The sequence below is a fragment of the Bubalus kerabau genome, chromosome 5 (assembly GCF_029407905.1).
Source record: "Bubalus kerabau isolate K-KA32 ecotype Philippines breed swamp buffalo chromosome 5, PCC_UOA_SB_1v2, whole genome shotgun sequence".
Taxonomy (NCBI): Eukaryota; Metazoa; Chordata; class Mammalia; order Artiodactyla; family Bovidae; genus Bubalus; species Bubalus kerabau.
In genome coordinates, this window is record NC_073628.1 from 83,862,004 (window position 1) to 83,878,192 (window position 16,189).

A 16,189-nucleotide genomic window follows, 5' to 3' on the forward strand; every position below is an offset into this window, starting at 1 on the left:
CAGGAGGGCTGGGAGCAGGGGGCTTTGGTCTTGGGCTCAGCACTCCTTTTGGGTGTTCACACCACACTTCTACCTGGGACAGAGCCCAAGGCCATCCAGCTCAGATTAGAAAATGTAGTGACTGTGTGGGAAGGAGGGAGCAGTCATGAAGATGGACTGTGTGCCAGAATGTCATCCCTATCTGGCTCCAGGATGTCAAATACACTCAAACACAGCCAGTAATATTCCTGAACTGACTCTTGCTTTGAGGAAAAGCTGGGGCTAACACAGGGAGTTACTTTTGAGAGTCTAAGACGGGTGCTCCCCAAACAGCTCAGTCAGCCCCTCCTCATCCAAGTCCCTGCAGACTCCACCCCTTCAGCCCACAGACTTAAAGTGGCTCGTGGACCCCAAGTAAGAGATACACACTCAGCCACGCTCTCTACTCACCCTCATTCCTTTCTGGTCACAGAAGAAGGAGAGGTGTGCTCAAGTTTCTGGTGCTCTCCTAATTTAAAGGCTTGCAGAACAACTTTGTTGCTGTTGTCTAGTTGCTAAGTCCTGTGGACCTTTTACGACCCCATTAACTGCAGCATGCCAGGCTTCCCTGTCCTTCACTGTCTCCCAGAGCTTGCTCAAACTCATGTCCATTGAGTCAGTGATGCCATTCAACCATCTCATCCTCTGTAGCCTGCTTCTCCTCTTGCCCACAATCTTTCCCAGCGTCAAGGTCTTTTCTCTTTTCTAATAAGTCAGCTCTTTGTATCAGGTGGCCAAAGTATTGGAGCTTCAGCTTCAGCATTAGTCCTTCCAATGAATATTCAGGGTTGATCTTCTTTAGGCGGAGAAGGCAATGGCACCCCACTCCAGTACTCTTGCCTGGAAAATCCCATGGACGGAGGAGCCTGGTGGGCTGCAGTCCATGGGGTTGCTAAGAGTCGGACACGACTGAGTGACTTCACTTTCACTTTTCACTTTCATGCATTGGAGGAGGAAATGGCAACCCACTCCAGTGTTCTTGCCTGGAGAATCCCAGGGACGGGGGAGCCTGGTTGGCTGCCGTCTATGTGGTCGCACAGAGTCAGATACGACTGAAGTGACTTAGCAGCAGCAGCAGCAGCAGATCTTCCTTAGGATTGATTGGTTTGATATCTTTGCTGTCCAAGGGACTCTCAAGAGTCTTCTCCAGTACCACAATTTGAAAGCATCAGTTCTTCGGTGCTCAGCCTTCTTTATGGTCCCACTCTCACATTCATACATGACTAATGGAGAAACCATAGCTTTGTCAATATGGACCTTTGTTGGCAAAGTGATGTCTCTGCTTTTTAATACACTGTTTAGGTTTGTCATAGCTTTTCTTATAAGCTGCTGTTACTGCTAAGTTGCTTCAGTCGTGTCCAACTCTGTGCGACCCCATAGATGGCAGTCCACCAGGTTCCTCTGTCCACAGGATTCTCTAGGCAAGAATACTGGAGTGGGTTGCCATTTTCTTCTGTCTTTTTAATTTCATGGCTACAGTCACTATCTACAGGGATTTAGGAGCCCAAGAAAATAAAATCTGTCACTGTTTCCACTTTTCCCCCTTCTATTTGCCATGAAGTGATGGGACTGGATGCCACAATCTTAGTTTCTTTAATGTTGAGTTTTAAGTTAGCTTTTCACTCTCCTCTTTCACACTCATCAAGAGGCTCATGCAGAGTCAGGATCAGATGCTTCCAAAGCAGGACTGACTCCAGTAAAGTGGGCTAGTCCCAGAACTGGGAATCTAGGGATTTCCCTGGGGGCATCCATCCTTGGGCATCGCCTGAGTCCTTCCAAACCTAGAACACACAGGAGATTACAAGAGTTTGAGATTGATTGCTGTACAATAAGTATAGATATAACCACTAAAGTCTATAAGGTAAAGTGTGAAAACCGCTCTCTCCCACCTAGGTCCCCTCCCTGCACAGATGGGCACACGCACAGATTTTAGATTGTGACTTCTTTCCAGCCCATGACAGATTTTTACAGTGTGCTAGGCACACGGAGAAGGCAATGGCACCCCACTCCAGTACTCTTGCCTGGAAAATCCCATGGACGGAGGAGCCTGGTGGGCTTCAGTCTATGGGGTTGCAAAGAGTCAGACACGACTGAGCAGCTTCATTTTCACTTTTCACTTTCATGCATTGGAGAAGGAAATGGCAACCCACTCCAGTGTTCTTGCCTGGAGAATCCCAGGGACGGGGGAGCCTGGTGGGCTGCCGTCTATGGGGTCGCACAGAGTCGGACACGACTGAAGCGACTTAGCAGCAGCAGCAGCAGGCACACGGAGGGGGCACAGTAATATCAAACAAAGCAATTATAATCTGGCTAAGGAAACAAGATTCAACTACATAAAACTATACATAAAATTATGTAAATATATGTATAAATACACACACCCACACACATGGCTACAAAGAAAAGGTTTTATATGAATGAGTTGATCACGGCTGACCTCTGATAGATTTATTTTTGGGTCTTTTCTTTTTTCTGTGGTTTACATTTGACTTCTGCAGAAACCAGGATTCGCAGGAATTGGCTGGAGACCCCCACATACACAACCAAGGAACAGTGGCAGCTGGGGCAGGCCTCGGGGAGGAGGACTGGCACCCAGTCTGGCAGTGGGTGGGGGTGGGATCTGGAACAAGTATCAGGAGGAGGAACCAAGTTACTCCAGAGAAGGAGGAGGAATAGATGAGCTGATCTGAGAGGCTGTGGGGCGGGGGGATGGCCTGAGGGAGAGCAGGTGGCACAGGCTCTGGATTGGGTCAGCCGGGCTCTGATTCCAACCCCCCAGGGCCTCCTGGGCCTGTCCCCTTCTTGGGTCACCCTTCACCCCAGGGAGCCAAGGCTCCATGAGATCAGGTTTGCACGGCCTCCGCACAGGGAGCTCCAGGCCGGGCCGCCTCTGATAAGCCCTCTGCTAGGCCCACAGGGACAATGTGGAGAACTGGCAACAGGCTGAGGCGGTCTTTCCTGTTCTAGAAAGTTCCCAGGGTGGGCTCCTGAGCTTGGCACCTCCAGGAGAGGTTCCCCATCACCTGTACCCCACTCCTGCCCTTGGGCCCAGGCCCAGGAGCACAGGAAGGTGAGGGTCCCCAAGCAGCACACACCCCAAGGCACACCCACCCCCAGTGCCCGAGGTCGGAGAGGGGCCATCCAGTAGTGGGCTGTTTTCTTAAGCCCTACTCAAAGACATCTTAGGGCTCTGGCTGCAGCTGAGGAGTCTCTTCGCAGACTTAAATGGATCAGTCCCAAGCTGCCCTCTCACTGGCTCTCTGCCACCATGGTGGGCATGACTTCCAGCAACTTCTCCTCTGGCGAAGACTTAACAACAGATGAGACAAATTCCGGGGGATGCCCCAGAACTCAACTCAGAGGCCCCAGAAACTTGCACAGGATGATGGGGAAGAAAAAGGGGCCTTCTGGGTGAAGAACTGTTTGCAGAAGAAAAAAAAATTCCTCAAGAGCGGTGGAAGGAGAAGCTTGATTTTCTTCCCTCTGGTGTATTAGCTCTTCTTCCAGGTCCCTGTCCTTAGGCTGATGCTTGGTGGTGGGGACCCAAGCTCCCGGACAGGCCCTTGCTTATTCCTGCATTCGTACCTGGTTCACACCCTCTTCTCCCAAAGTCCTTCTTACAGCCTCCCTAAAGCCTGACAACCATCTGCGAGGCTCAGCCCAGCCACTCTTCGCCCAGGAACTGTTTCTGCACCACTAAGCCCACCAGGCCTGCCTTCGGCTCTCCCCCACGTACTCTCCTCCTCCCCGCCCCGGCCAGCGTCCCTTCATTTGACACAGTAGCGTGGCAGTATCATGGTTGTGCAGGAGGTACTGATCGCTGGCTGTGATTTGCACAGCTTGCCTTGTGGCAGATTCCCTAGAGGAAAGACTCCCGCTACAGACCCTGCTCATCTCCAGCCCCACCTCTGCAAGCAGTGACGCTGCTCTCCTCCGGGTTCATAAAGCAAGTGCCACCTCTAGGCTAGCAGACCCTGCTGCTCCAAAGTGATACTTTTTTCCTCAGGCTCAGCATCTGTCTTCTACTTCTTTAAAAAATACTGCCTATTGCATTTTAAAACTTTCATTCTGGAAAAATCTCAAATGTTTACAAAAGTAGAGACAACAACATCATAAATGATCATGACATAACTTCAACTGTTATCAATTCATACCCAATTCTGTTTCTGCTATATTTTCCCTCTCTTCTCCCAACCCCCAAAACAGATGACCCCCAAACATCTTATTTCATCTGCCAGTGTTTCCATATATCTCTAAAAGACAATGAATCTTTAAAAAATAGAACACAAAATCACCATAATGAAAAAGATGTTAACAGCAATTCCCTAATATCATCTCCTATCTACTGTTTAAATGTCCTACCTTGTTTTTGAAATGAATTTTTACAGATGGTTTGTTGGCATCAGGACCAAAATATTGCACTGGGTTGATACATCTCTTTGGTCTCGTTTAGTCTTTAGGTTTTTTTTCTCTCTCTCTCTCTGCAGTTTATTTGCTGAAGCAGCTATCGATTTGTCCTGCAGAATTTTCCACAATCTGGGTTTTGAGAGAGTATCCTTGTGAGACTGCGCCTGTTCCCTGTACTTCTTCTGAACCATTAAGGAGTTCTAATAACTGGATGAGATTCTGGTTCTAAATTTTGGCAAGAACGAGTTATAAGTGGTGATGTGCTTTTCTAAAGAAAGCACAGTTAGCAGGCATGACGATCACTGCTTAGGTCCCCTATTTCATTAGAAGTTGCAAATGGGAATATTCTATCATTTCTTCTTCATGTATTAGCAAAATACCTCTATAAGGAGAAATTTTTCTTTATCAAGAGTTTGTTTCCCAGGAGTTACAGTCATACAGAAAAGATAGGATAAATACTTGCTTTTCTTCAGAATGAAGGATTTTTCCAAGGTGACCAATTTTGTGTGTGTGTGTGATCATTATGAAATAAAGGATTTTAACATGCTTGATAGGTTTATTGCTTTTAGTATTCTGCTTTTGATTTTTTGTTTTTGCTTTCAGGATTCTTATTGATGCTCAAACTGTCCTAGTGTTTGGCAAGCAGGAGCTTCTTCAGATTGTCTCCTGTGAGGGCTCCCTTGGTTGTGCTTAATAGTTTTGTCATTTTCAGATATGACTAAATATTTCAGACTCATACATTTGCTGTTCTAGGCCTAGAATGAGCCATTTCGCAAAGGAGCATTTTTTTTTTCCTTTTCATAGGAAATAATATGTAGAAGCCAAAGTTTCAGTGCGAATGAGTTTAATTAATCCTAGAATAAGCAACCAAATTAAAAGCAGGACCCGCTTTGGCACTATGTATAAGTGATAAACCCAAGGCAAGTGTATTTTGGGCAATAAAAGGGAGTGGGCTGAGCCTGGGTCTACGGCTGGGGCCTCAGAGTGGTGGCTCAGCCGCATGGGGTGGGCTCCATGGGACGGCCACTGGCCCAAGAAGCCAAGCTGGAAAGCAGAAGGCCCAGCAGTAAGGACATGTTCCTCATGGTCCTGCAGCTTGGTGTCTGGAGCAGAGCTGGCCACCAAGCACGGGAGTGCTCTAAAAGAAGGGGAGGTCAAGGTTACTTTCTTTTCCAAAGGAGTCTGAATGCTGAGACTGTGAAACGCTAAATGCCCAACTGTCTGAAAGAGTGGATCTGTTTATTTAAAAATCGCCCCTCCTGGTGCACACTAAAATGGACTAGGATCTATTTGAAAGTGCCTTGGACGTGTGTGCACATTCAGTTGTGTCTGACTCCTTGCGACCCCACGGACTGCAGCCTGCCAGTCCACGGGATTTTTCAGGCAAGAATACTGGAGTGGGTTGCTATTTCTTCCTCCAGGGGATCTTTCCAATCCAGAGATCAAACCCACATCTCATGTGTCTCCTGCATAGGCAGGCAGATTCTTTACCACTTAAGCCACTTGGGAAACCCTGAAAGTGCCTTATTATATCCTGTATCCACCAAGAATCTGTGATTGATTAGACTAACTATAGGTGGTATTTTACTTGCACAGAATTTCTCATTTGTTACAGCATGTGTACGTGCTAAGTCACGTCAGTCGTGTCTGACTCTGTGCTACCCTATGGATTGTAGCCCACCAGGCTCCTCTGTCCATGGGGATTCTCCAGGCAAGAATACTGGAATTGGTTGCTGTGCCCTCCACTAGGGAATTTTCTCGACCCAGGGATTGAACCCGCCTCTCTTACATCTCCTGTATTGGCAGGCAGGTTCTTTATCACTAGAACCACCTGAGAAGCCCCATCTATTATAGGCTTATAATATATCCAGTAAAAGACAATGTATTGGAAATTCAGACCCAGTACATGCTGGCTGGGACAGAGTCCAGAAATGATCTTAGATTACTTTGGGTATCTGCTAACACATGAATAAATTATTTGGGGGCAGAAAAGACAGGTATGGGCAGATTCTGTGTTCTCCTAATACCGCTCTCTTTACTTGTCCTGGTTCAGTTTAACTTTGTGCAAGACACGTGATATGCATTAATTCAATACCATGCCACACTCCACAGAGAATCAGGGAATTCTGAAGCTAAATTTCATTACCTAGTTAGAAGAGAACAGAATGATCAAAATGAAATGGAGTTAAAGTCAAATGACAATACTGAAGAAACTCATGGTGTCATAAGACTTCAATCAGCAGTGCTCTCTCACACTGTCACTTCGGAGAAAGACCATTCATGAATGCTACAGGATTACTTCATGTGCTACTCAGTCAAATCTGTATGAGACTGGCTGGAAAATGTGGTAATCATTCTGATGATCCAGAGTTCTGTTTAAACAATAAAAATGAGATTCTAGAATTCAAATCTAGTATACGATTTTGCATCAACGGAATACCTTTTTGTATCTAAATATAAAAAATTATCATTGGGGAGTTCCTTGGTTGGGTGGTTAGGATTCTGGGCTTTCACTGCCATGGCCCAGGTTCAATCCCTGGTCGGGGAACTGAGATCCCACAAGCTGAAAGACACGACCAAAAAAAAAATTATCATGGATCTAAAGATTATCATACTAAGTGAAGTAAGTCAGAGAAAAACAAATATCATATGATATTGCTTACAGGTGGAATCTAAACAAATTATACAAATGAACTTATTTACAGAACAGAAATAGATCCACAGACATAGAAAACAAACTTACAGTTACCAGAGGGGAGAGAGCGGGAGGGATCCATTAGAAGTCTGAGATTAACATGTACACATTAATATACATAAAATAGTTAACCAACAAGGTCCTGGTGTATAACACAGGGAACTATACTTAATATTTTATAATAGCCTATAAGGGAAAAGAACCTGAAAAAGCATATATATATTTACATATGTAACAAAATTTAAACATACAAAACTGAATCACTTTGCTGTACACCTGAAACTAACACAATATAAATCAACTATACGTCAATAAAAAATACCAACTATATTTCATTAAAAATAAATAGAATCAAAACAAGGGGGAGCACAGACATAGAGCTTGTGGACAAATATGAAAAATTTCAAAACCTAAGCTACAAAACCTAGCATTTACCAAATAAAAAACTTTATATGAAAAAAAAAAAGATCAAAGAAGAGTGATTTGCTTGATGATATAGAGCTTAAATACAATAGCCGCTAGCCACATGTGTCTACTTGAGTGTCTACTTGATTTTAAATCATTGAATGGAAATCAAATTAAAAATGCAGTTCCTGGTGGCACCAGCCCTATTTAAAGTGCTCAGTAGGTACGTTGTAGAAAGAAATGTCAGACACGTGTGGATGTGAGGACAAAATACTCTGCTAGTTGTTTCCGTTTTTCTTTTCAAGTGTGTAGACATAAACTTAAAAATTTACAGTTTCCTTTCTCTGAGGCTGAAATGTTCTTTTAACATTTCTCAGCTATGGGAATCAGCATTGTGAAAGACATCCAGAAGAGTCTTTCTTGCTTAGAGGCTTTTGGGTAAAAATCCTTGAAAGAAGAAAAGGAATCATCCTTTCAAAAAGCTCAACAGGCTAGGTTCCAAATCTGTTTTGTGTTTGTTATTTGAATTTATATGACGCTGACTCAACAACAACAAGAAAGCTTCTTAACATTTTATCAATTTCCTGGCACATTGATACCTTTGCAGGGGAGGGGGGTGGGTGTTGTCTTTCGATCTCTTGCAACCACTGGTTCTGAAATAAACTTCAGAAACCGAAGAGGCCTGGGCAGCCGAGGAGATGAAATCAAAGCGAGGCCAGGATCAAAGGAGCCAACAGCCCTCGGATCTCAAGGTGAAAGCAGAGCCATCGACTCCCCTGGGCTGCCTTTTCCTGGCTCTCTCTTTAATAAACACCCGGGGCTCCAGGGCCAGGTTTGAGGGCAGCGCAGAGGGGAAGAGAGTACTTAGCACTTGGAGAGGAAAGGCAGGCCTCTGTGAAGTCTGGGGGAGTCGGTGACAGGAACCGTGGTGGGAAATGTGGAGCAAGCAGAACAGGATGGTGACCCCGAATGGCTCCATCCTCCCCAGCCCGGCGGCCTCAGAGCCAGTGTGGCTCTGAGAATAATGTTTTCTCTCTGCATCACTTTTCTATTGCATTTTTACTTGTATTTTACCAGACTTCCCTCTTAATACAGGAAGCAGCCTTGAAAATTATCTATTTCACCTTGCCCTTCCCTGTGGCGTTTCTGACAGGCCGAATAAAATAATGGCCCCAAATTCTCAACACATCAAGTGGTGAGGAGCAGAGCCCAGGTTTTGGCGAGGGGGAATCAGACCCCTGATCTCAGTGATCCTCGTCTTCAGCTAACCCTGAACGTGTCTGCTATTCTGAAACTGGTAAACTGACTTCCTCTGATAGAAACAAGTACTTTACAGAGCTTATTCAAAACGTACTTAAATTTCACAGATCATCTACTTTGGGAAAATCACTTGGAATAATTGTTTTTTAAGATATTGCCAAGGATCGAGCTCTTTCCACTTTGCATTTGGAGAAACAGGTATAGGAGAAAGAACGAATATTCATTGTGTACTTGCGGCAATGTAACTGAGTAAGGAATCTAAAACTTGGATTTAGTGAAAACCACTCATGATTTTGAGACTTCTCTGGTGGATCAGATGATAAAGAATCCGCCTGCAAGGTGGGAGACCTGGGTTCGATCCCTGAGTCGAGAAGATCCCCTGGAGAAGGAGAGGGGAATGGCTACCCATTCCAGTATTCTTGCCTGCAGAATTCCATGGTCAGAGGAGCCTGGTGGGGTGCAGTCCACAGGGTTGCAAGGAGTTGGACACAACTGAGCGACTTTCACTCACTCATGATTTTATAGGTGTTTGTCAAACAAAGGAGAAGCAGAAAATAACTTTCAAGTGAATGAACACCTCAGAGCTTTGCAGAGACCCTCTAGACACTTATAGCTTACCGATTTTAATCAATGAAAATCCAAGAGAACTAGGAAAGCCATTCCTACCAGGAAGTAATGTCTCTTTTCAGATACATTTCCCTGCATTTTTTGCTTCAGTTTTTAAAAGTTAGTTTGTTAAAAAAATTCAGCTTTTACCAGTTTTTCCACTAATGTTCTTTTTTCTTTTCTAACGACCCAACTCAGAATACCACAGGACATTTAGTCATCAAAAAACTAAGTTTTAAAAATATACTTATAACAACAATACAGGCCATGATTAAAAAAGTAAAAAAAAAACACCCCAGCACCTAAGGGTATACAATAAAGTCTCCATCTCTAATACTTGACTCCAATTTCCAACCCTGGGTTTGCAGCACAGTCTCCTCACTGAAGTGATTCTGTAGGTATATACAAGCACATGCCATTAAAACTTCATTTTAGAACAAAAGGAGGAGAGAAGGGGAAATGCTGAAATGTTATTTCAACATCAAGGATTCTAATTCCACACAGACTCTCATAGATTCTCAGGAAAAGTCATAAGAAGATAATGCTTGTTTAGTCAGTTTGGAGGATTATCAAGCCATAAATTGAACATTGCAATTTAAACCACTAGTTTAAAAGACAGAGAGAAGACTGTCTTATAGGTTTAGATTCCTTCATCAGATCGTCACCAGGCACTCCATTTGTCTCTGCAGGTCCATTTTTCTGGCCCACTGTAAAACAGGCAGGCTTGGGGGTTGGGGGGACCCTCACAGGTGAGCAGACAGCAGCAGAGGAATGAGGCCTGGGCACTGGACTAGTGGGGATTTTCACATAGGCTGGAGAATTCCGATGACTCGACCTCTGCAGAGAGTTTCTGGGTTGCTGGGCCATCTGGCTGTTAGACCTCAGCTGGCAGCCAGCAGCCAAGCCAAGCTCTGCTTTCCTCGCTTGGTTGGCCTAACGGTGCCAGAGCGAAGCAATGGAAGCAGTGGATCTGGCTCCATCACCTCCATTGCCTGTGCCTGGGAACCCAGCGGGCCCAACGTGCCTGGAAGAGAACAACCCTGAGATGGGAGAGGGCCAGGGGCTTCACCCCCCTCTGAGGGCGGCTGGGAAGATCAGCAGGGAGCCCAGGGGTCATGTCTGGAGACCGGCTTAGCATGGTGGCTTTGGAGTCATCTGGGCCTCGTCTAGACTGTGGAGTACTTCTTGATCTGGAAAACTGGGATAGGAATATCGACTTCACAGGTGCATATGCAAAGCACAGTCTAGTACAGTGACACTTCATAAGTGGTTTTTGAATTAATGAAAGAATGAAGGCACAGAGTAAAATAAAAGGGTCTGATCTCCCATCCCATACAGCCTATGTCTGAAAACCCCAATGACCGGGCTAAGGAATAAGAAAGAAGGAGGAGGGGGGAAGAGAAAGAGGGGGTGCTGTGGGGTCGATGGAGGAGCAAGCAGGCTGTGAGAATGGTCAGACTGCCTGCAAGAGCCTCTAGGACTGTGTCCCAGACCCCATCTTCCACCCCCACACCCACAGGGAGAGAATCAAGCACAGGGCTCCTATTTGCAGCAGCCCCAATAATCCTTTCTGGGGACTTCCCTGGCAGACCAGTGGTTAAGACCACATGCTTCCATTGCAGGGGGGTGAGGGTTCGATCCCTGCTAGAGAAAGTAAGAAGTTGCTCAGGTGCAACCAAAAAGTTAAAAAAAAAAAATCCTTTCTGCTTTGACACCTGGAAGGTCCACTCAGGACGAAAATATCCAAGCTCTTCCTGAGGTTGTCTCCGAACATTCTAGAATGGATAGAGACAGGTGGGGGCTGTGGCCTAAAAGATCCTTCTAGCTCAGAGCCCCCTTGCAGCCAATGACAGTACATGGTCCTGGTGAAATCAGGGCTCAGGTTCTGGGAGCAAGAAAAGCTGAGTCTCTGTGTTCCTCTCCTGAAGACTGTACTGTGGTGGAGCTGCTTCCGTTCTGGACCGTGAGTTCCGATAAATCAGTTCAGTGGCATCCACTTCTACAGACCTTCACTTAGAGTCTGGCATGGTGCCTTATACATACATAGCAGCAGACATACAAAGCAGACACTCGACAGACATGATCAAGAGAAGTGGCTCCTGCTCCCTAAGCCTTTACAATCTAGGAGGGGAGGCAGGTACAGGAACCATAATCACAGTACAAATAAGAATTACATAGGAATCTTAAATGAGGCCCTGAGGGCAGAGGCAAGAGGGAGTGGAAACTTCGGGGTGCCCCTTTCATCTCCCTTCCAGCTAAGAGGAGCTTTGAGCATTGCAGGGTATCTCCAGAGAGGCCAGATCAGGAGTCAATAACTGAATCTAGAAAGGCACATTCCTAACTCTGCTGTGTCTAGGGTACCCTTATTCCTAGGCCCACTGGGACATTCCAGACAAAAGGTCTCCTCCCTTCCAAGGTGAGTTTACTGCCTCTCTTTGAGGTCCCTTTATCTGTACCCACTCCTTCTGATTCAGGATTTGTTACGGAGGTCTGAGAAGGACAGGGGCTGGGCTGTTTGACCAACCTGGTACTGGGTCTAGCACATAGCAGGGGGTGTAAATAAATACCTTTGATGACTACAGACAGGGCAGCGGGCAAGGCTCTCTGCCTGGCCATGGGAGAGATAGGCGGCTGGCCCCTCGCTGCCCTGCGTGCGGGACCTGGCCCTCGAGGAGGGAGGTTCTGCCCCACTCCGCCCACGCACTCGGGCCCCTAGGCACTGCCCTCCCGGGCGGACCTGCTCTGGGGGATGTTGATTGTGGTGGCGGCGGTGGTGGGGCTGGCCCGGCAGATGGACGGGGGAGGGGGCGGCGGGGGCCCAGGCCCAAGTTCACGCCTCCCTCCTTCCATCCCACGGGCAGCGGAAGCGATTATTCCCCACCGGCGTCTGGCGGGGTGGGGGGCGGGCTCGCACCCCGAAGAGACACGGGCCTCCCCGCATCCACCGCTTTGATCGCACCGCCACCCCGGGCCCCCGCCCTCGGCCCCGGGGCCAGTATAACTAAAGGCCGTGCCCCTCCCGGAGGTGCACTGGGGTCGGGCAGCGATGGCCGCAGCGGAGTCCAGCCAGCTCCAGTTCGAGGAGATCGCCGCGCCCCCCGCCTACCTGCCCGCCCACCCCGGCGGGGCGTTCCTGCCGCCCCCGAACCCCAACGCTGGCCTGCTCCTCGCGCGCCCCTCGGGCTCCGCTCCGGAGCTCGGCGCCCCGGTAGCCTTCGCCGGCTTTCTCGGGAGGGGTCCCGGGCCCGCCGCGCCGCCTCACGCCGGCCTGGGCCCGCCTGCGCCCCCTAAAGGCGCGGCCGTCTCGTCGGCATCGCAGCGCCGCAAGCGCACGTCGTTCAGACCCGAGCAGCTGCAGCTGCTGGAGCTCGTCTTCCGTCGGACCATGTACCCCGACATCCACCTGCGTGAGCGCCTGGCCGCGCTCACCTTGCTCCCCGAGTCCAGGATCCAGGTGAGCGGCTCGAGGCGGGCTGGCGAGTTCGCCGGTGCCACCTACTTGACGTTGGGCAAGTTATTTCCCTTGAGCCTCAGTGTTCTAGGCTGTACAATCAGTGTCTATTGGCTACGGTGATCGTGAGGCTTGAATGAAATAATTCAGACTCACGCTCAATGACTTCTGCCTCTCATTGCTGAGTATAAGGGCTCCTCCCGGGAGGCTAGCTGGTCCCTTAAAACGGTCAAAAAGTAAATCCTCAGCAGGAAGGTAATAGGGAGTATTTTCACACTTTTTTCCTTATCCAGGAAGAAGGGGCAGATGAGGTGCAGTTGGTGTTTCCCCCTGCTGGCTCACCAAGTTGCCCCCCTGGGTCCTTAGGCCACTTCCTTGGCAGGTGTTGGATTTGGAATGTGGGTTGTAAAGGATATGTCTTGGGGGTAAAGCCTGAAGCATATGGAGTCTCTTGTCACCGTTTGAAAAGTTTAGTGCAAGGTGTGTTTATTGCCTAAAGTAATTTAGATCAGAATCCTGGAGCTTTGTGGTCATAAGAAGCCTGCCTTTTTTGCCTGGTCTGTAGCACCGTGGTCTGTACATAAGAGCAATTCTAAGTAGGAGCCCTGATTTTCACACTGGGAGAGAGTGGACTTGTTTTTCTGCGTCTTTGGTGGAATGCATCTGTCAGTTTCAACAGCAGGCACAGAAGCTTCCTGAGCAGGACAGGTCCTTTGGTATTTGTGGGGAAATAGTGAGCAAAAATTTTATTCACCTAAGTGAATGAAGTCCACTGAGAAAAATGCCTCCTTAAATAATTTGACAAGGGAGTACACTTTTGAAAATTGACTCTCCAGATTCTTTTAAAGCATAGTAGCATTTTTCCCCCTAAAATTCTAAGTGCTGTTGTTGCTGTGGCATTTTTTCATTGCAGATGTCCCTATATAAAGTAATACAGACGTCCCTATATAAAGTAATACAGACGTCCCTATATAAAGTAATACAGACGTCCCTATATAAAGTAATACAGACGTCCCTATATAAAGTAATACAGATGTCCCTATATAAAGTAATACAGATGTCCCTATATAAAGAACTAGGTATTACTGCAGTTTTGCACCTGGGAATGATGAGGTCGAGAAAGCTGGGTGCTCTGATTTTGTGAAGTGTTTTGTGAAAACCATAAGGTTCCAGAGCAGAGAGCCAGGGCATGTTAACTGGAACTTACAGTGAACTATGAAGGTAAAAGTAGCACGAGGACTCCAACCAGAAGCAGTTTCTTTCTTCCCTCTTGCAGGTGTGGTTCCAGAACAGGCGTGCCAAGTCACGTCGTCAGAGCGGGAAACCCTTTCAACCCTCAGCCAGGCCGGAGCTGTTCCTCCACCACTCTGCTTGTGAAACTGAAGCAAAATATCCAAAGGCCCAGCCGCCTCTGGAGGTAGATGTGAACTGCCTGCCCGATCCCAACAAGGTTGGAGGCATCTCTGACTCTAGCTCCCAGGGTCAGAATTTTGAAACCTGTTCTCCTCTCTCTGAAGACATTGGTTCAAAGCTGGACACATGGGAGGAACACATCTTTTCTGCCTTTGGTAACTCTTGAGTCTGGGAGGATTCAGGGTGAGCTCAGAGGAACCATGACTGACAGTCAGGGGGACGCACATTGGAATACCGTCCTTTCTGGCTTCCATGTTAAGGACTCATCCGTGTTAACCTTGATAATGGCCCTTGAGTCATCTCTCACCTGTTGCCCATGGCCTATTCCTTCTTCATAGTACACACCACCTAGGAGTTCTGGCATTTATTTTTATCAACACATCTCCAAATATGCACATTCATTTTGGTCCCCTTATCTGTTCCTTCTTACCAGCCCTGTTGTAATTTTTTCAAATTAGTTTCTCAGAACTCATTATTTTCACAAGAACTCCTCAGTTTGACTCAATTTCCCCTTTGCTTGACAGCTGCTGTCTTCATATGGCTCCTCCAAAGGCTAATACCCTTAAACTTATGTTAACCCAGCTCCTTCAACCCTCCTCCTAGCGTCAAGATTTACTGCTTTTAAAATCGGGCCTCACATCTTTACACACCTTCATAGTTCCAGTGATTCTGCATCCAGATTATTCAAGAGACCCCTGCCTCTATTTTCTCAACTTTTAAAAAACTACTCTCTAAAACCTGTAGTAGCTTTCAGTTGCTGCCAAATTATAAAGACCTTTTGGTTACTCTTGCCTGGAAAATCCCATGGATGGAGGCGCCTGGTAGGCTGCAGTCCATGGGGTCGCGAAGAGTCGGACATGACTGAGCGACTTCACTTTCACTTTTCATTTTCATGCATTGGAGAAGGAAATGGCAACCCACTCCAGTGTTCTTGCCTGGAGAATCCCAGGGACGGGGGAGCCTGATGGGCTGCCATCTATGGGGTCGCACAGAGTCGAACACAACTGAAGTGACTTAACCTTAGCCTAGCCTTTGGTTACTCTTCTAGGTAACGGACATTGGTAGCCTATAGGACAGTTATGCACATCTTTAATTTCACCCATCCACAATATATGTCTGTCTCAAAGCCATTTCTTTCAGTTTTGGAAGCAAATGCATAACCTCGCTCTTTCAAAACACTCTAGACCTCCCTCTTGCTGAAGGCTGTAACTTTCTCTAATCCCGATTTTGTACCTGTTACTTCAGTCACTGCAGCATCATTACCCTTAGCACTTGTTAACTGTACTTCTGTGCAACTTTAGTTTATTATTATTAAATGTTTCCCACAAATGTTTCATTGTTAATTCTATTTAAATGAGTTCTGTTCTTTAGACAGCTCTTAGTACAGCACTTCACTCCATAACTACTCAGCACATATTTTGTGGCCATGAAAAACATTTCTGCAAGAAGTTTCTGCAAATGTAGTTTCTAAAGCCAGTCACTGTCTTATCTGGAGGCCACTGTATTAAGTTTAACTTGGTTAAAAGTCTGTCCAGCTTGTTCAAAGTTTAGTAACACGAATCTTTTGGTTCCAGGAGATTTCTTGTTCCCAATTTATATGATAAGGATGTATGAAAATTATTATTTTCAAGTTATTCTGAAATAAATTATTGTCTTGTTATTTTGAGGGTTTTTAAACTTCTAAAAGCAAAAGGAAACTCTTTGTATATGAGGTAATCACAGGTGAGGTTTTTTTGTAAATTGTACTTTGGAGGCAGCTCATTGGAGAGGGAAATGGCAACCCACTCCAGTGTTCTTGCCTGGAGAATCCCAGGGACGGGGCAGCCTAGCGGGCTGCCGCCGTCTATAGGGTCGTACAGAGTCGGACACGACTGAGGCGACTTAGCAGCATGAGAAACCAGGGCTGGGGCCAGGACTCAGGTGTTTCTGTTTTT

The 16,189-nt window shown here is 46.8% G+C and overlaps 1 protein-coding gene across 1 annotated transcript; it reads left to right on the forward strand.

Moving 5' to 3' along the window:
- The first annotated feature begins 12,437 nt into the window (after positions 1-12,437).
- MIXL1 (Mix paired-like homeobox) lies at positions 12,438-15,552 on the forward strand. Its single transcript, XM_055583580.1, has 2 exons — positions 12,438-12,845; positions 14,119-15,552. Exons 1-2 carry the CDS (start codon positions 12,438-12,440, stop codon positions 14,419-14,421), a joined length of 711 nt encoding a protein of 236 aa, XP_055439555.1. The 3' UTR covers positions 14,422-15,552.
- The last annotated feature ends 637 nt before the right edge of the window (positions 15,553-16,189 follow it).

What these genes read in the sequence shown, in the direction of transcription:
- MIXL1 (XM_055583580.1), top strand. Translation starts at nt 12,438, where the DNA reads ATGGCCGCAGCGGAGTCCAGCCAGCTCCAGTTCGAGGAGATCGCCGCG. An exon ending in TCCCCGAGTCCAGGATCCAG is followed by an intron (nt 12,846 to 14,118) that starts GTGAGCGGCTCG and finishes TCCCTCTTGCAG; the next exon opens with GTGTGGTTCCAGAACAGGCG.